The sequence below is a fragment of the Salvelinus fontinalis genome, chromosome 3 (assembly GCF_029448725.1).
Source record: "Salvelinus fontinalis isolate EN_2023a chromosome 3, ASM2944872v1, whole genome shotgun sequence".
In the NCBI taxonomy this organism is placed as follows: Eukaryota; Metazoa; Chordata; class Actinopteri; order Salmoniformes; family Salmonidae; genus Salvelinus; species Salvelinus fontinalis.
In genome coordinates, this window is record NC_074667.1 from 5,912,308 (window position 1) to 5,931,953 (window position 19,646).

Here is a 19,646-nt window from a genome sequence, read left to right on the forward strand (position 1 = left end):
AGCTAAAATTATTATATTGAGTTCTTGCCACCAACAAAATGTTGAATATTTGGGGCATAAAATCTTTGAGGCTCTGCCGATTTTGATGTGAGGATACAGAATCAGTAGACACTTTATTTTGGTATTGCCCTCAGGTAGCCTGTTTCTGGTCTCAGGTTCAGGAATGGCTGAAAATGCATAGCGTTGATCTAAAATTGACCCTAGAAATAGTACTGTTAGGAGATATGGAGAGACCGGGTCAGTCAATTACTAATATACTAATACTCTAAGTAAAAGTATTTATCTTCAACTCGCAATTTGTGGATTCTATTCGATTAGATAGATTTGAAATTGTACGTTAAACATCACGGCATAGTTGAAAGATATGTGTTGCGTAGAAACCCGACGTGGGTGGCCAGCAGAGACAGATGGGATGGGCTGAGGTTTGGGATGTGGAATTGGCAACGAGTGGCGTTAGAATGATGGTCAAAGGTAAAAGTCAAAATAAAACATAATAAAAAGTATGTTTGAATGACACTGAGGGGCAGTGTTTTTAAAGCTAATGCCGGCTTGCCTGAGGCTGATGCCGTGCAGGTGTTTGTACACATGCATATACACACACTCTCATTCAAATAAACACATACAAGAACACACACACATACATGTAATAGTGCCAGACATGCACACAAACATATACAGTTGGCATTGCTGTTTTGATTTTAGTTGTCCTTGATGTCCTTTTGTTTTAACTTTATTTTTTATTTTTGGGGGTGGGCTATTTTGCTCTTTAGTTCATTCTCTTGGTTGTTGGTGCATTGGGGGGGTTCTTGGGGGTGGAGAATGGAATTAATTGTATTTTTTTCCTCTTGGGGCTGTGGTTGGGGTCTCGAATGATTGAGGAACATTGGGGAAATCTTGGAGGGTTCAGGTTCATGTTTTTTGGGCTCGTTGGAGATCTTTCAACGTTCCCTTGAGCAGTGCATTGACCCTGGATGCTTGTGTGTCGCTCTGAATGGGAGTGTGTTGAATGACTGGTATTCTGTAGTTGTTGAGTGGCTTCACTGCAAGTATATTGTATGTTTCGGATATTTATAATAAAAAAATGATTTTCAGTTTGTCTGCTGCAGTGCAGAAATTGATATCTGTAACATGATATTTTTGGAATCGCATACACGTAGGGTAAATGTTTCATTTAACCTTGTATTTTGACAGGAAGTCATTCTGAGACCAAGGTCTCTTACGGATGAGCCCTGTAATTACCCAAAATATAGGCTACACATCAATACACAGGTTTCGATTTCAATGCTGCTCCTATGGATGAGTGGGGCAGCACAGCAGGGAACAATGGCTTGTTATGATCTTGGATACAGGAACACAGTCAGGTGGTTGTGTACTGTACAGCGTGGTGTGTTAGATCAACCTCTACTAGCCCGCTACCAAAATAGACCATCTGTCATCCTCCATCCGTTTCCTTAACCTGTCTAGGATCAGCGTGGCGCTAGCGGCACCCCCCCCCCCCCCCCCCCCCACTGAAAAACCAGTGCCGCGAAATTCAAAAAAAATATTTTTTTAAAATATTTAACTTTCACACATTAAAGTCCAATACAGCTAATGAAAGACACAGATCTTGTGAATCCAGTCAACATTTCCGATTTTTAAAATGTTTTACAGGGAAGACACAATATGTAAAGATGTACATCTATTACCTAAAAACACATTAGCATAATCCACCATCTTTTATTTGTCCACCAACACCAGTAGCCATCACCAATTCGGCTAAACTAAGATATTTATAGCCCCTAACCAACAAAAAAACTCATTAGATGACAGTCTGATAACATATTTATGGTATGGGATAGGTTTTGTTAGAAAAAAGTGCATATTTCAGGTAGATGGCATAGTTTACAATTGCACCCACCATCACAAATGGACTAGAATAATTACAATGAGCAACGTGTTTACCTAACTACTAATCATCAAACATTTCGTAAAAATACACAGCATACACGAATCGAAAGACACAGATCCTGTGAATACAGACAATATTTCAGATTTTCTAAGTGTCTTACAGCGAAAACACAATAAATCGTTATATTAGCTTAGCACATAGCAATTAGCAGCCCAGCATTGATTCTAGCCAAAGTGAGCGATAAAAGTCAACATCGCCAAAAGATATTAATTTTTTCACTAACCTTCTCAGAATTCTTCCGATGACACTCCTGTAACATCACATTACAACATGCATATACAGTTTGATCGAAAATGTTTATATTTAGCCCCCAAAATCATGGTTAGACAATGTGAAATGTAGCTCAGTTGGTCAGAAAATGTCCTTGCGCCACTTAGACAGTGATCTACTCTTATACATAAATACTCATAAACGTGACTAAAAAATACAGGGTGGACAGGGATTGATAGACAATTTAATTCTTAATACAATTGCGTTATTACATTTTTTAATTTATCCTTACTTTTCAATACAGTTTGCGCCAAGCGAAGCTACGTCAAAAAACATGGCGTCCTAAGCCACTAAAATGTTTCGACAGAAACACGATTTATCATAATAAAAATGTCCTACCTTGAGCTGTTCTTCCATCAGTATCTTGGGCAAAGGATCCTTTCTTGGGAGAAATCGTCTTTTGGTGGAAAGCTGTCCTCTTGCCATGTGGAAATGTCAACTGCGTTCGGGATGAACTGAAAAGCGTGCCCAACTTTTCACATCGTTGCAAAAATAAATGTCCCAAAATCGCACTAAACGGATATAAATTGCTATAAAACGCTTTAAATTAACTACCTTATGATGTTTTTAACTCCTATAACGAGTGAAAAGATGACCGGAGAAATATAACAGGCTAAACTAACGCTTGGAACAGGTGCGCGCCGGTGTCTTCTTGGCTCATGACGCAGCTCCCAAAGAATGACTAGCTTCAGGGTTTTTTCATTTGTAGGGCCTGTGAACGCGCAATCGACCCCGTTGGAATCGTCATCACGTAAAGGCATCCAGGGGAAGACGTAAGAAGTGTCCGTATAGTCATAGCAACGACAGTGCCCTTTTAAATGACTTCAGAACAGTGGCCAACATTTCTCAAATCTGACTCCATGTCAGGGAAATTGCTGTAGAATGGGCTCTGTTCCACTTAGAGACAAAATTTCAACTCCTATAGAAACTATAGACTGTTTTCTATCCAATAATAATAATAATATGCATATTGTACGATCAAGGATTTTGTGGGAAGCCGTTTAAAAAATTAGCCAAATTAGCATAAGTAGTCTAAACAGCGCCCCCATCCCCAACAGGTTAACTGTGTATTTTCTAGGAAGTGAGGTCAATAAGTAAATACGCGCGGTGTACTATTATTGTCATAACTCTTCCCCCGCTACTGTCTCCTCTCAGTCATAAGCTGGCCCACCAGATGGGCTGTATGGGAGATCCCATGTTAACAACAGCTAGGACAGCGGTAGGCTAGTAGTCACTAAGCAGTAGATGGACTGAGTCGGAGGCTCTCTTTCGGAAAATTCCAGCACTTGAAGGGTTCCACCGGATATTTTTATATCCCGATCCAATGTCCCCTTCCCCCTCCTTCCACCCCTTTCTATTCTGAGGGTGATTTCAACATTCAGAACAGTGCCAGCGAGCTTCCCCCCCTGCTTTTTGGACAGGTGCCAAGCAATATCAGCAGGGAGGATGGTGGTGGGGAGAGATGCCAGTTAGACTGACCGGGCATTGTGATTGGTCAAGGGGGGTAGTAGGCGGCGGGTGAAGGGGGAGTGGTAGCCTATGAGGTTGTTGGATTGTTAGTGCTGTGCAGGAGCGCTGGTCTGGTTGATAGGCAGGTCTGAGAGAGGAGACACTATTGAGCTCCTACTTATTACCAGGCAGAGATCAACCAGCCTTTCTGCCTGATTAGATACTAGTGCACCACACACACAGTTCCCTCTATAATGAATAGGAGTCTGATAGTGCGTTGTACTGAACTCCCTCAGTCATTACAGCTAGACAAGGCCTCTGTCAGTATTCCTTGCTGTTAAGCAGTACACTAGCTGTACTGTAGATTGACAGTTAATGGCCATGCCTGCCAATTTCTTTCTCTCCCTCTCTCGCACTATCTCCATTCAATTTAAGGGGCTTTATTGACATGGGAAACACATGTTTACATTGCCAAAGAAAGTGAAATAGATCATAAATAAGTGACATAAACAATAAAAAATTAACAGTATACATTACACTCACAAGTTCCAAAAGAATGTCTATATATATATATATACACACACATACATACAGTGTTGTAATGATGTGCACATCATTAAAGTACGAAAGGGAAAATAAATAAACATAAATATAGGTTGTATTTACAATGGTGTTTGTTCTTCACTGGTTGCCCTTAACTTGAGGCAACAGGTCCCTCTCCCCCTCTCCCCTCTCGCTCTTTCTCTCTCTCAACATGGCTGTCCCTATGGACACTCCTCCCCATCATTTACTCACTCTCAGCCTGCCTCTGCCTGTCACTCTGATTGACAGTTCCATTCCCCTACCAACAGGCAACACACTGGGAGGCGGGCATGTCATTACTCTCCCGTCATTATTATGATAATTCATCAATGTATTCATGTGCAGGCCCCTATGGACACTGTCTGAGGCTGGAGAAACTCCGGTCAGCTCCGGTGTGTGTGTCAGTCACTCAGGCACTGAGAAAAATGTGTGTTTATGGCCTTATTATTGCTGAGGAAAGAGCACAATGGCCGATTTTGTTTGTGTGGAGGGAGTTGAAGAGTACGTTGAGATCCCAGAGTTCCACGATAACGGGCTGGATTTGCGGTGAGAGGAACAGCCAGTCAGTTGGAAGCTGTCTAGTATTGACCACACTTTTGAGTTTTCCCATTGACCAGATAATAACCAGAATGTCCACTGAGTGGCAGTTACTTAGCTGGCAACACTGACCAGATTGAAATGGCTAACCGGCACTAGCAGGCTTTACACACGCACACACGCACACACGCACACACGTACACACATACGTATACACACACACACACACACACACGTACACACATACGTATACACACACACACACACACACGTACACACATACGTATACACACACACACACACACGTACACACATACGTATACACACACACACACACACACACACACAAGTACACACATACGTATACACACACACACACACACACACACACACACACACACACACACACACACAAGAACACACAAACGTATACACACACACACAAGTACACACATACGTATACACACAGGCTCCCCCAGTCCTTCTCCTCATGCCTTTTAATAGTTTCCAGGAACCGTCACCGAACTTCAGCCAAAACAAATAAAGGCTTAAATAAACCACTTTCTCTCGCAGGCTCTCCAGCTATCTGATCTCTCCTTTGGCTGCTTGGCAGGCCACTGGAGACCGACTTTGGGAAAGGCTTTGAGTTTGTTCTTTCTCATTCTTTCCTTTTTTTCTATCTCTTCCCCCCCATTTCTCCCTCTGTCAGTTTCCGGGTGTCTCCGTTGCTCCCCCCCGCCCCCAATCTCTCTCTGGCCTTGAAGGAAATTGCATTTAAGAAGCAACTCAATGTGTTACTTCTGAAATGCTGAATGTGCTTGGCTTCTAAAAGTCTTCTCTGGAGAAAGCTTGCTAGCTCTGACATTGACCTCTAAGCGGATGAAAGGGAAATTGTAGCCCTAGGTTACTGAACTTAAAGCCTGCTGCTCCTCTCTGCCCTGTTCTGAAAACCTCTCCCTTTCTGTTTGCAGCTGAAAGAAGCAAACAACACGAGAAGAGAACCATTTGATGGAAGAAAATAAAAAGCAAGAAAAGACCAAGAAGGAAGCTGCTCAGAAACAGGTGAGTTGTGTTACGTCTCTCTCCTCAAACTGAGTACCTCCTTCTGAAAAACGTCTCCGTCAGGCTACACCTTCTCCCTCCCTCTCCTTCATTCACCTCTATTCCCCAGGTAGGTGTGTTCAGTATAGTCTCTATATGACTGAGTGTGGGAGTTCCTCCCTAGTTTAACCTCATGGATTAGCCTGGAGCCTATAACCCTGCAGGCAGCACACTGCAAGGTGTATGGACCCTATTTAAAGACAGATTAGAGCTGGCACACAAGCTACACACACTGCTCTGTTGGAAACACTAGCCTGGCTCTGGTAACCAAGGAGATGTTGCTGTCGCACATAGACACACGTCATTCGCACAGTCATACAATTGTATACACAGGCATATAAAAACACAATGATATGCTCAAACATACTCGAGAAATACCCGACGTTATCGGCCGATATTAGCCTTTTCACCGAAATATTTGTTTCTGTCTTTATTAGACAGATAAAGCGCTGATATTATATACATAGAATGAACAAATTTGTTTTCAATGTTTGCCTGAAGGGGGCGCTCTGAGAGCTGCTCCTTGAACATCCTTCAGCCCGCCAGGACGTGGGAGAGTGGGCATGGTGGCTTTCCACAGCCAGCGGCGGTGTATTTCAATGAGGAAATAATCAAAAGTACCCTTTACCAAGCAAGGAGCCCTGTCCTCATCGTATGCTCACTTAGCTAGCCAGCAAGGTAGTTAGCCTAGCTAGCTAGCAATCTGTGCTACTTATGCGACTGGACTGGCGCCAAAGTGATCACTGACTCATCCGTGATACATCCGTGAACGTGTGTGACTAAAACCAGTGTATTCAGACATCAGCGCATGCCATCTGCAGTTGAAATATATAGCCAAATACATACATTTTGTATTGAATAACAGTATAATTCACATTATTGTTTCAGTAAGAAAACATTTTCGGAATGAACATCTAGCTTGTGCTTGTCATAACAAGCTCTTGTTGCGAGGTTGACATAGTGGTTCTTTACTTGACTGTTTAAAGCACTGTAGTGAATCTACTCAATACAGATGCTGACATCTAGTGGTGACATTAGGAACTCTTTCAGACATTGTTGTATATTAGTGTGCTTGTCGTGCTTCACTTCTGCATTCTTATCCACTGCCATAGATGGACACAACTTAAAGATGTAGGTCAACTGAATAAGTTTATTTACTTTTGTATTCGTAGAGGGTATAGTGGCTTTTTGGTGGTTATGTAGGCCACAGATAAAATGTTCTTAAATATTGTTCATTTTAATATTTAGTTAATAAATCATCATTTAGACTATCTGTTAATCCTTTGGAGTGAAATTTGTGAAAAATATATTTTTCATTCTGCCTCCTAAAAGAAAGAAAAAACATATTGGTGTGTATATCGGTGACCTTTGCCTTCCTAGTATCGGACCCACAAATCCCATATTGATCAGGCTGCTAACACACACATTTGCACTCAGACAGATTAGACAGACAGCCTGTTATCACTTCCACTAGCCAGCAGCCGTGCCAAGGCACTTTATAGCAGGCGTCTTCCCAGGTGGGGCTGTTTGGGTCTTGAAGACTGAGGCGTTTTACCTTGCCAGTTATATGTCTCACTGTCCCACATCCCTACATTTTCAGCTAATTTCAATTGGCTTTTCATTTAAGATATTTGCCCATTCGTTGTATGAATATGTGATTGTGGGCTGCATCCAATTTGGCAGCCTGCAATGTGATGACGTTCTACTGGGAATATAATTTCTCATGTTTACTTTGATTATGAGTTTAACAGTTTCCTTCCCTGTTGTGTAAAAGTACATACATTCCTTCCTGTAAGGCACTAATGTTTTGGTTAATGACAAACTTTTATGACACACCATTTTGCTAGCTCCACATGAATCATTGAACAAAAACAACTTTACGTTTACAGCTGTTGACTTCTCTCTCCCTGTGTGTCTTCTAGGCTGCTGACACGAAAACCAAAGGTGAGTGGAATGACTAACTGCCGCTCATAGCCGCATAGCTTTTTAAAAATACATGAAAATGATTGACACACACGGCCCTAATCGGCTCTGATTTTAAGGGAGTACATATGAGCCATAAAGGCGTATACATACAGATAAGGGCTGTGTAGGAGCAGGCGCAGTGTCGTCTAACACATAGATACACAATGACTTCTCCTCTGAGCTCAGCAGTGCTGGCCAATGATTTGTGAAGAGGGCACCCAGATGGGAGCTCTAACAGTGTGGGGAGGGCATTTGGGAGGGTAAGGAGTTCAGTCAGTTCCAGGGGCGACATTATTTAAGGGGGCATCTTGCCTTCTATGGTGACTTGTTCCGCTCTCTCCCAGCAGCATGTGTGCTCAACATCGGTAGTATGTATGCTCAATCTGCATGCGTTTCCATTCAGCGCGTTTTTAATTTAACCTTTATTGAAACTAGGCAAGTCAGTTAAGAGCAAATTCTTATTTACAATGACGGCCTACCCCGGCCAAAACCTCTCCTAACCTGGACGATGCTGGGACAATTGTGGACGATGCTGGGACAATGCTAACCTTGTCCCAGCAAACCTCTCCTAACCTGGACGATGCTGGGACAACCGCCCGGTCACGTCCGGTTGTGATACAGCTGTAGTGTCTGTAGTGACGCCTCAATACAGCTGTAGTGTCTGTAGTGACGCCTCTAGCACTGCGATGCAGTGCCTTAGACCGCAGCGCCGCTCGGTCCCCCACATCAAACGTTTCCTATTGTATTTAGTCAACAAATTAGTCTAGCGTGTGTGAAGAATGTGTGTCATTGCGTGTGAATAAGCCAGGGGGTCGTTGTTAATGCGTGTAGGTGTTAAACCCCTGCAGGGAGGCATTAGACAGATGGGGCCAGGGCTTTGGTTCACTCTAAAGCCCATTAGAGCATCTGTTCAGGTTGCGCTGGTCAGCACCTCGCCCTCTAAAAGGTGTGTGTGTGTGTCCTGTTTGTGTTACCGGGGATTGGCCCCAACACACCCCAACAGCTAACAGCCCTCGCCAATAGGCATTGGGGTTTGGCCCGACATCCGTTTGCATTGTGTAGAGGTCAATGGCACTTTCTTGACCTCTGACCTTGTTAAGGTCTGTCTCATTATCTCTGGGGGGAGACTCTGCTCCGTCTGTTGGGGAGTCACCAAGCGAGAAGGAACCATTTTAAGCCGAGGGGTGACTTAGGGCGTCTAACAGCAGACTGAGAAGGTTAGTTTGAAGTCAGATGACAGAGGAGTGTACAAACTGAGAGGGAAAGGAAGTGAGTCGGAAAGAAAGTGGGATGAGTGCATTCAAGCGTCAGCCTACAGAGAATAGGACCAAAAAGGAACTTGTAGAGCTGAAACAACTAAATGGACACAGTATAGCCTACTTTTAAAGTAAACAAGAGAGAAAATGTTCTCCGCTCAATTTGCTATAGAGCCCTCTAAGTAGCATAGGACTGTTTTACTTCAGTTAGCATCCATGTCACTAATAAGGTGTGTGTGTGGGCAAATCAGTATGCAGCTGTGATGTCTCTTCGTCCATATCAATGATCTCTCATCACTCTCTAACACACGTTTGTACACCCACAACCATGCTGCCTCATCCCTTCTCCAATCACCTCTCCCGCTTCCTTCTCCTCCCTTCCGCTCACGTTTCAATTTGTTTGCGGTAATCGGTCTTGCCTGGTGCGTTCGTATGAAAATTAGATAAGGCGCTGGCGCTGTAGAATTAACTCTTGTGCCCCCCATTAGCCATGGAGCTCCAGTGAGACGGGGGACCAGCCACCAGCCTCCCCCACCCAGGCAGTCCCTGTTGGGGTAGAATGAGAGCGCCTCAGCCCTCTATTAGTATGGAGGGCAGGGGAACGCTGATTATTCCCCACAATCAAACCCCATCTTGCTGCACGCATACACATAATGCACCATACCCCCCCCCCCCCCCCCCCCTGCTCAGAGTGACGCAATTAATGGAAACAGGTGGCGGCTTCCGAGTTTTCGTGAGCGAAAGCCATCAGTAATACCCGGGTATGCCTGACGCATTCTCTACCCAGCCCTGGTGTAATCAGAAAAACAGCGCCTGCCCTTTTCAAGTGTTATAGAACAAACTGTAATGCGTGTCAATCTTCGGCATGCTTCAGTTCGGCTGGCTAAGCGACCCGAATGAGTGTACTTGCATACTCCCTTAAAAGTCCTTTGATGAAAAAAGCGCCTATAGTGTGGTTTGTCCATTTGAGACGCCATAGCCAGTATACACCATCTTAAAATAGTCCGAATTAATCCAAGAGCTCTTAGTTATGTAATTTTACATCTAAGTAAGATGTTTGGTGTAGTATTTCTCAATGAGAAATGCATGAAAAGGAGTTCTCTTGTTGAATGACAAGTCTTTTATTGAAGAATCACTACTGTTGACCAATCACCGACGAAAGGGCGTAGACTTAGGCTACTGACTTCGGCTTGATTCGAGAGAAATTCTGTGCCCGAACAGCGCCAGATAAACGTACCAACAAAAAAAAATGAACAAAAACGTCACAATGTCGTCATTATATGCACGTACTCTACCGAACTGTTTTCGGCTGGGAAGCATGCGGACACCTTCACCCATGCTGTTTTCTCCCCTTCCCAGGAGACCCCCCCCCCCCGCCCTGCTACCATGGCAACCCAACAATTGCCACAGCGACTGACATATTTACAAGGTGTCACCGTGGCGACAGGAGAACTGCATTATTTCCACCCGGGAAACCGGACGACATCACATCGTAATATGCATATTGGATTAATTTGCGATTTCACATTCAATTAATTGTCAACACTTTTTAGTTGGATTTCTTGAATCGCAATCTAATTGGGGGATAATTGACTTTCCCGTGGGGGAGGGGCGCCGTCGCCTTTCTGTGTCAAACTGCAACATTAATAAATACTCTAAATGAATAGTGAGGGAATGGATCCTGGTTTATGTCCTGTGGATTTATGGATGCGAAGGATAATTGCTTTGTCTCTTTGCTTGCATGTCAAGTAGAGGGGGTTGATTTAGGGGTAGAGAGGGGGATGAAGCGAAAGGGAGGGGACAGAAGGCGGGGGGGGGGGGGGATTTTCTGCATGTATTCATGTTGGATTATCACTCACATGCTGCAGATGAGGCAATTCAATATACCCTCCATTATATCATAGCTGAGAGGGCTCAAGTCACATTTAAAGGCAGATTAATAGAAAAGCGTATGCGCTGATATGAATGGCATTTAACGATGAGGCTTTGTATGGGGGAGACGGTATGTGTTGCTGAGCAGGACTGTCTGGAAGAGGCTGCCCTCCTGTCTTCTGCTTCAGGTCACATTCTGCCTTTTCATGTCCAAACCACCAACACCACTATGCCATTTTTGTGTGTTGGTGAGGATATGCTGACGAATCATATCTACGTGGGAAGCATTGGCTCAATGACTCCTAAGGCACGTTGATAGAAGCTGTCCTTGTGCACAGATCTAGGATCAGCTTACCTTCTCCTCACCGTAGCGTGAAGAAAACACACCTCTGACCTTAGATCAGTCTTTGGGCAACAATCTCCTTTGGATACACTGTATGGATAAGGGAAGACTGACTGAATCGTATCTACGTGTGGGATTTTGGCTTAGTGTTATCTACCCATAGTTAACTGCAGTGAATTCTAACAAGCCGTCTCTATGAATCATCTCTGGATCAACCAGACTCCTAAAGCACGTAGAAAGTGTGGAGAGAATGGGTCGACACTGCTGAGATGAGCCCTCTGCTCATTAGTGTGTGTGTCGGGGCTCAGGGTGGGGTGGTGGGTCACAGGAGGCCCGCAGAGCAGAGGTGCATTAGGCAGGGAAACAGTTGCTCATCTCCATGGCGACGGCCTGGTACCCAGGGAAGGGTGAAGGGTGGAAAGCTGTGCCTTTTAGTCTCTGTGTGTGTGGGGTTCTCTGACCTGCTACAGGATTTACTACTGACAGATGGAACCGCAGACCCCCCCCCCCCCCCCCCCCCCCCTCCCCATGGCACGCACTCACAAGAGACTGTCTGGGTGCATCTTAACAATCAACCATCAAAGCTACTGATCTTTCAGTACCACTAAAGTCTATAGCCCCTCTTAACCTTTAGTACTGTCAGTCCTCTCAACTACTCTGTATCCACTTAAACAAGGCCACTAAACACAAATACACCTCATCGGTCAAATGGTTTAGTTAAATCTCCGCTACATCACTTCTTTCCAATGTGTTTCTTGGATATGAAAAATATGTATTTTCATGGAGTCACATTAACATTTGATTTCCAATGAGAGTCATGTATGTAACAACATACAGGATGCAGATAAACCTCTTCTGTAGTCCACTTATGTGTTCTACACACAGCCCTCCCCCACTATAAACACGGTCACATATTAAAATGCGTCCTCATCACACAATGGCAGCACGTAGCTAACCTCTGACATGGACGATTCCCAGAACCCTTCAAAGCCAGGCACACACTCCACAACCGAGCCAATGGCTCCTTATGCACCAGGGCCTGCCCTCTTGACCATCATCCTTTTCGCTCAAGCTTTTTCTTCTCTTTCGGCTTAGTTAACCATTGAGTGGGGGACAGGAGGCCAAAATTACAAGTTTGGTTAGGAGTGCTTCTCCATTGAGGGTTTAATGGAATTTACAGTGTGTGTCTCGTTATAATGGTTTATTTAATTGACTCTCCTTTGAACATCAAATAGTGTTTTTAAGGCTTTAGCGACCCGAAAGGGTCTAGTATTGCAGTTTGTTTGCGCTCCTTCTCTTTCATTCTCTCTCGTTCTCACACTCATATTTGCGCTCTCTCTCGAATTCTCTATACCATTCTTTGACTCTCATTATCCATTCATTCCATCTTTCATTCTCTCCCTTTACTTTGCCTCTTGCTCTGGGTGTTCCTACGATCTCTCAATCTCCCCTCTAAGTCTTTGGTGTAGGACAATGTCACACGTATCACCTGCTATCTCTCCCATCAGACATACAGGTGAATCTCCCATATATATAAAAAAAAAGTTCTCTCTCACAAATGATGGCGCTAGAGAACTTGACTGGACATAATTTTGATATCGCTTTCTCTCATCCTTGTGAAGGGATTTGGTTTCCCCTCGCTTCGGAAATCTCCCGCGAAGCGCTTTAGTGTCCGTTATGGATTAAAAACGAACTCTTCCCTCAAAGAAAAGGAGTAATGTCTTGCTAGATCTCTTTTATTTAGAGCCGAGAGACGTCGTATCGTAGCCGCCATTCATGCTCACACACACACGCTCGTGTGCACACACACACACAGCTACTCTCTCCTGAGTACACTCTTTTTCACTGAGTTATTAAATGCAGATTATTCCAAAGATGGATACACAATACCCAGCTGGCTGGAATAACAGCAATTTCCCATCATAGACCAGATAAACTGTGATCATTTACACGCACAACATAGTGCTTTAATAGCTATTTAATTGTGTTGTAAAAGCACCAGTGTTGTCCTAAACAGAGGCTACTGGAGAATAGACTGGAAACACACCCAACCAACCCCCCTCGGATACACTCACATAATGTGGGATATCCACACTCACAATGTACGCCCGCACACCCTCCCCCTACGTCATAGAAGCTGTGATTCATAGGGTGTGTGTGAGAGGCTGCCGGCCCAGTAACAGCCCAGCAGTCCATCTGCTTCCTCTAATGGATTCAGAGCAGCGGTGAACAATGAGAGAGACTGAATTGGATGAACGAGGGGGAGGGAGCACCAGAGAATAAAAGGGAGGGCGAGGGACAGGTTGAAGGGAGAGAATGGAATGGCTGAGCGAAGGGTGAAACGAAACAGGAGAGGGTGGACATTGTAAAAGGCAAGAGCGAGGAAGGAGAGAGAGGCGCAGGACGAAGGAGAGGGAGAGAGCCGAGGGGGGTGCGTGGTGAGAACACAGCACCCTGCCTGCTGATTGGCTGTGACTGCGTCAGGCGGGCTGAGGCTGAATTTAATCAGATATGTGCGTCACCAGCTGCCTGCTACAGCGCCCAACCAGCTAGCTAGTTCCTGCTGCTGGAGGGGCCAGCTCTGACCAGAGATGGAGGTAGATCAGCAGGCAGTATGCAGTTTATGAGCGAGAGAACCTAGTTGTGTATGCGCATATTTGAAAGTATATTGAGTGTGTGTGTCAGAGGCACAGGGGTGCACAGCTCATGTGCAGAGGGTGCTCTGTTTATAGAAACGGTGTTGGCAGTGGGACAGGCCTTTGGCAGGCAGAGGGAATACGTGGGCCTGCCTGCAGTGTTTGCTTTAACCCCCGCTGCTGCAGCACAGGACAGCTAGTCAGCCACATCAGGCCTCAACTGTTCACGTGTGGGATTCTACACAGTCACACCATGTTAGCTTCTTGCTCGATTTTCTCTGGAGCCACAACTTGGTAAACATGAAAAAATGACAAAAGCTGCAGTTGTCCTAATTGGTCAGAATGATATGACTTCAAATGTCATTGTGTGCATTTTTATGTGTTCATGTGTGTCGTGACAGAGTCCTGACAGTGGCTCCTGTGTTCCCAGAAGAGTGAGAGATCTGTTGCCTGGTTGCTAATCTACATCTCTCCTGTGCCAATCCCTTCGCTCTCTCCCGTCTTCTCTCTCTTCTTTTCCCCCCCCTGAGGCATAGCTGCCAGCCTGTTGTTTTTAAAAGCAGCCTATGAATTCTCCTCTGTAGCCACCTAGGGAGTATAGAACCACAACAATCAGTGTTCACATTCACCAAACTGAGGTAGCAGCTCATGAAGGTCATAAAGTATTGAGAGACAATATGGCTGCCATGCTCTTCTATTCAGCATGGACAGTGAGCACACATATGCAGGGTGTTAACCTCTTTCCAATGCAGTTGCGTAATGCGCACCCACACACTTGTGCTACATAAGCCTTGGTGCGGACAAACACACACTTCCGTAAGCCTCTGTGCTGTTTCCCCTCCAGCCCTCGCGGGCAGCTCTTAGCCTGTCCAGCCTCAGCCTCCTGCTCACCCAGAGGGCTCAGCTAAGCTCCTTTAGCCACAGTAGGCTGACGCAGTAGGTCCTGCTAGTACCGACTACTAATACCACTCAGTCTGGGCAAGGTTTGATTAGAGGGCTGTTCTCTCTGGGGAACTAAGACAGAGGAATGCACAGGGTCAGGCAGAGGTGAGTGTGTGTAAGAACCTGCCCTTTCATGTTGTCTGGGCTGTCTGTCGGTGGTGTTCAAGCACAGGTCGGCTCATAAGGAAGGTTAGTACATGTTATTACTAACCAAGTTTCGCTTGATTTCTCCTTAAGGGATATGTTTTCAATCCATGTTATACGGGTGTCAGATATTTGGGGTATAACGTTTTTGAGAATAAAACCATGCCTGGTTGCTCTAGGGTTAGAGGTCGCTTGATGTTTCAACCTATGAACATCAGTTCAAATCCACCTATGAACATCAGTTCAAATGATCAGTGTGTTCATGTCATACTCGATCAGGGAAATGATAACACATTCAGGGGTGCACAGCTCATGTGCAGAGGGTGCTCTGGGTGCTACAACCAACAATGTTGTCTTGTAAAGTACAGTGGATTAGTGATGTGTGCTGTGCAGCATTAGCTAATACCTTGCTTCCTGTGTTGTGTTTGCGTCCTCCTCCAGTGCCAGAGCCAGCTAAGCCCAGCCCCGGTCCCCTCCACCACCCCACCACCAGTGTGACCCTGCCCCAGGCCTCACATCCCCCCTCCTACTCCTCTTCAGTCAGAACCAATGGGAAGCGCGCCCCCCCTAGCACCCAGCAAACACCACAGCAGCTGACCCCACCTCCGCCGTCATCGTCCTCAGGCCCCCGCTACCCGCCCCGTGAGGTGCCCCCGCGTTTCCGCCAGCAGGAGCACAAGCAGCTACTGAAGAGGGGTCAGCCACTGCCAGCCGGAGCCCTGAGTAGCCTCACCGTGACCCCTGCCTCTGACCCGCTCATCCCCGGTGTCCCCGCTTCTTCCTCCTCCGCAGGCAAGCGCCACACAGGTCAGTTCCCTGCTTATTGCATCTTACCCTTGGCTAGATCTGTTTCCTCAGTAGGAATGTGGCCCGTTTCTCCGTGTAACTTGATAGAGAAGCTGATGTTACTAAATTGGTCCCATGAAATGAAGTGTCACAGGTCATCATGGTAGATGGATGAGGCTGTTCAACTCGGGGCTCTACGCTGACCTTTACAAGGCACACGTGTGCGCTTAACTTGAAAAATTGTAGGAGCACACAAATACATTTAGGAGCGCAATGAATAGTATTTGAGATATTAAAGCTATAATCCCAAAAATCCCTAGGTGCGCTAGAATTCAAATTCCAGGTCGACAGCAAAATATTTAAGGCAGATATTGTGCTAGAGCCCTGCAACAGGTTGAGGAAGAATGGGGCGAATTGCAAATTCGTATGATGGGTCCATCTGTGGGTCAGTCCGAAACCTTGGTGTTACTCAGGGCAGGTGATACTACCCCTGTTCTCGTTCCGTACTAGTCCACTGACATTAGGGAATTGATGATGGTGTGTTACTCTGAGATTCTCCTCCACTCTGACCCATTGGTTCAACTGTGTTTCTACAGGGGCTCTGTGCACTGCAGATAGGCTTTAGCTTGACGCTATTGAAATATGGCCGTGATGGTGAGTGTACGTGCTGTGGAGACTGGAGAGCACTCAGGACCTGTACCGCTCGCGGTCACATTTTTTAATGAACTCACCAGTGACTGGATCTGTGGACTGCGTAGAGAAACATGTCAGGCCAAGAGACCCACTCTGCCAGTGGGCTTTAATTTCGAGCAAAAGAAAGAGTTGAGTGGACAAACAATATAAGCCTTGAGTAGATCTCTCTCAGCATTGTTTTTCCTCCAGTGAGGGAGTGGAGTCGCGCTGTCTCTGCAAGCTATCTGGTGAACCACTGTTAGCCTACCGTCTTCCTTTTTAAGCCTCGACCCTGCAGCTTTTCTCTGACCACCAGTCTTCACATCCCAATGGAAGGTATTTCAACCAACACCTCTAGTATCTGTTGTCTTTAAATGCAGAACATACACAGATGAGCACACCGTGAATTGTTGTACGACACTTAGAGGACGAGACGGAGGAAGAGCTTGCTCCGGTGTCTGTTCACATTTTTATTTTACTCCAATCTCTCTCCTCCTCGGTGGTGCTGTCTTCCATTACTGACTGACATGTTTACTCTGAGGGGGCTGCCTGCAGCTTCACTGTAAACAGAATTTCTCTGCAGAACCCTGGGCAGCACAGGGCATTGCAGACACATGTCGCCACACACACAGTGTGTGTGTATACGCACTCAAGCACACACACTGATGGTCTGATATCCAACGTTTTTTTAACTGACTGGCTGGACAGCTCTCCCAGGGGCCCTCTGCACAACACGGCCGCAGGCAGGAGAGGCCCATGCTGGGGAAGGCTTTAAGTCCCTGGGGTTTCTGATCAACTGTTCTTCCCTCTGGCTGTCTGCCTTGTCATACCATGAATAGCTTATTTTTCTACTGCTGTACTCCACTGCCAATTATGGAAAGAGATACAGCATTAGTCTTGGCACTGACAGTGAGGAATACAGATTTTGGATGGATGCAGTATTGAGAAGTATGCATTTGATTTGGTATCTAGCTGCGTTCTCTCAATTTTAGGAGGAAAACATCATTTTTCCTGCCAGCATGGTACAAAATTCATGCAAACATGGGCCAATCTAATTTGTCCCCAGGCTGAATGTGAGAGACTGTGTATGTAGATGAGCTCTGTCTTTGGGGTCAGCTTATCTTTGACCTCCCTGCTGGTGTAGTCATCATGTTTCAGAGGGTATTCAGACGACACAGGCGCTTCCAGCCCCAGAGGCCTGCTGTGGCTGTACTACAGGAGTCAGTTACTGCCTTGATCCAGATACACCCTCTCACATCTGTCTGCCCACAGGCTCAGCTGGCTATACACACTGTAGGCCTGGATGGTCACAACACAATCAAACAATTCAATAATGAATACATTTTGTCTGACCATTTTAAAATGCACATGACTCGAGTGCGAGAACAGCAATGCATTAAAAATCTAAATGGACACAAACACGTAAGTCGTAGGCCTATTTCCATTGTGGGCCTATTTCCATTGTGGTCCTATTTCCATTGTGGTCCTCATTAGACACAACCCAACCTCCACACCCCAATGTCTTGAGACACAATCTCAACCCCCCTCCCCATTCTCTCCAATACAACAGCTGATGGCATTACAACTCTTCGTCTAGTAGCATAGCAGGTGCTACAGTGGGGGTCTGAGATGCAAGCCATGCTGTGGGAAACGCACTCAGTGGTCTACAACAGCTGGTTCATTCATGGCTCTGTCTCCTAAGCCCCCGGGTGACATAGCATGTGTGGCAGAAGGCATACTGTTGGCTAGATGTTGTTAACACGCATTGGCCCTGCCGCCCTTCTCATTTGGCCCCTTGGCTTTGTCTTCAAATGCCTGGGTGAGGTGGCATATTTGTTCTTTTGATTCCACTTCCAGACGCTATTGTTTTGTCTGCGGATAAAGACCAATCCATAACACGTCCCATTGATGACTGTTCAGCCAGGTATTCCCATCAGTGATCACTGCCTGATGTGCTTTAGCTGTAAGGCGATTCCTTTGATCATCGTTGTCAGGGCCACGTAAGTGAACAATGTTCAGAGGTATATGCATGACAATGACTGCACTAGTCAATGGAGTTGGCTGAAGCACATGCCGTTCTCGAGCCAGACTAGGCTAGAGAGAATGCCAGCCCTCTCCCCTCTCTCGCGCGCTCGCTCTCCCCTTTCTCTCGCTCGCTCTCCCCTCCAGCCCCTAGTGGCCTCATTAGCCCAGACTCTGCCAGGGAACCAAGAGGAAACTACCTCTCCGGTTTTAAACCCTCCTGTGGCCACTCTCACTCCCTTTCTCTCTCTGTCTCTCCATTTCTGGAAAACTAACCAGAATCTTTTGATCCCAGAGACCGGAACTCAGAAGTTCCTGAAAGGGGAAAGAGGGTCTATTTTGAGGACAAAGGGGATTAAATGGTGCGTTTACTGCTTGTGGTGCGTCACCGTGCGGTTTGGCTGGAGATAATGTGGTGGATTGGCGGTGTTGAATGAATGGGAGAATAATGGCGTCCGGTTCGGCCCCGTTCGTATGGCTCTCTGCTGCATTTCACAGCTAGCTCCAAGGCTACGCTATTGCTCATGATGTTGGCTTCAGGCACTTTATCCTTTTTGGTGCACCGTGTCTTTCTTTCTCTTCATACATACTCTCTCTCCGCTCTCTCTCTCTTCCTTTGCCACTGTCAACCCCTCCCCCATTCCCCCTCTCCCTGTCACCCTGGCTTTCATAGGGAGAGAAAGGCGGTGTCTAACTTCTGGCTACCTGCCCATGTTCCCCATGTGAGCTGCCTGCTAGCAGCATCCTCATTTATCAGCAGCAGCTTGATCTCCTGGTAGTTGTTTCCCCGGCAGGGCTACTAGCATCACTGTCGCCTTGTCTTATTCTGAGTAGTGGACTAGTGCTCTATGATAGGAAGCTGAGCTGGTATGTGAAGTGTTTTCGTTGATGCAGATAGATGTAGTGTGTGCGTGCTCTCACAGCACTGCATCTTTGGTGCCAGGGAGCCGCAGCAGAACCAAAGAATAGAAGCCCTTTTGTTTTTATTTCTGACGCCGCTGTTCATTCAGCGTGCACAATCGTACCCAATGCCCTCCTAATTGGGACCAGAATGGAAGCAGCTAGACTTACTGACGGTTGAACGCAAACAGAGATGGAATAGAACTGTCCCCGTTTTCCCT

The 19,646-nt window shown here is 45.9% G+C and overlaps 1 protein-coding gene across 3 annotated transcripts in view; it reads left to right on the plus strand.

Annotated features, from left to right (window-relative positions):
- Positions 1-19,646, plus strand: part of LOC129836567 (trinucleotide repeat-containing gene 6C protein-like) — a 187,583-nt gene that overhangs the window by 129,748 nt on the left and 38,189 nt on the right. For 2 of the 3 annotated variants that reach the window (XM_055902904.1, XM_055902903.1), the window contains exons 2-4: positions 5,758-5,848; positions 7,810-7,831; positions 15,487-15,852. In XM_055902904.1, the coding sequence (XP_055758879.1) occupies positions 5,795-5,848; positions 7,810-7,831; positions 15,487-15,852 (442 nt within the window). In that variant the 5' untranslated portion in view covers positions 5,758-5,794. The remainder of the gene's footprint in view (positions 1-5,757; positions 5,849-7,809; positions 7,832-15,486; positions 15,853-19,646) is intronic. The other variant, XM_055902907.1, reaches the window with a different exon arrangement.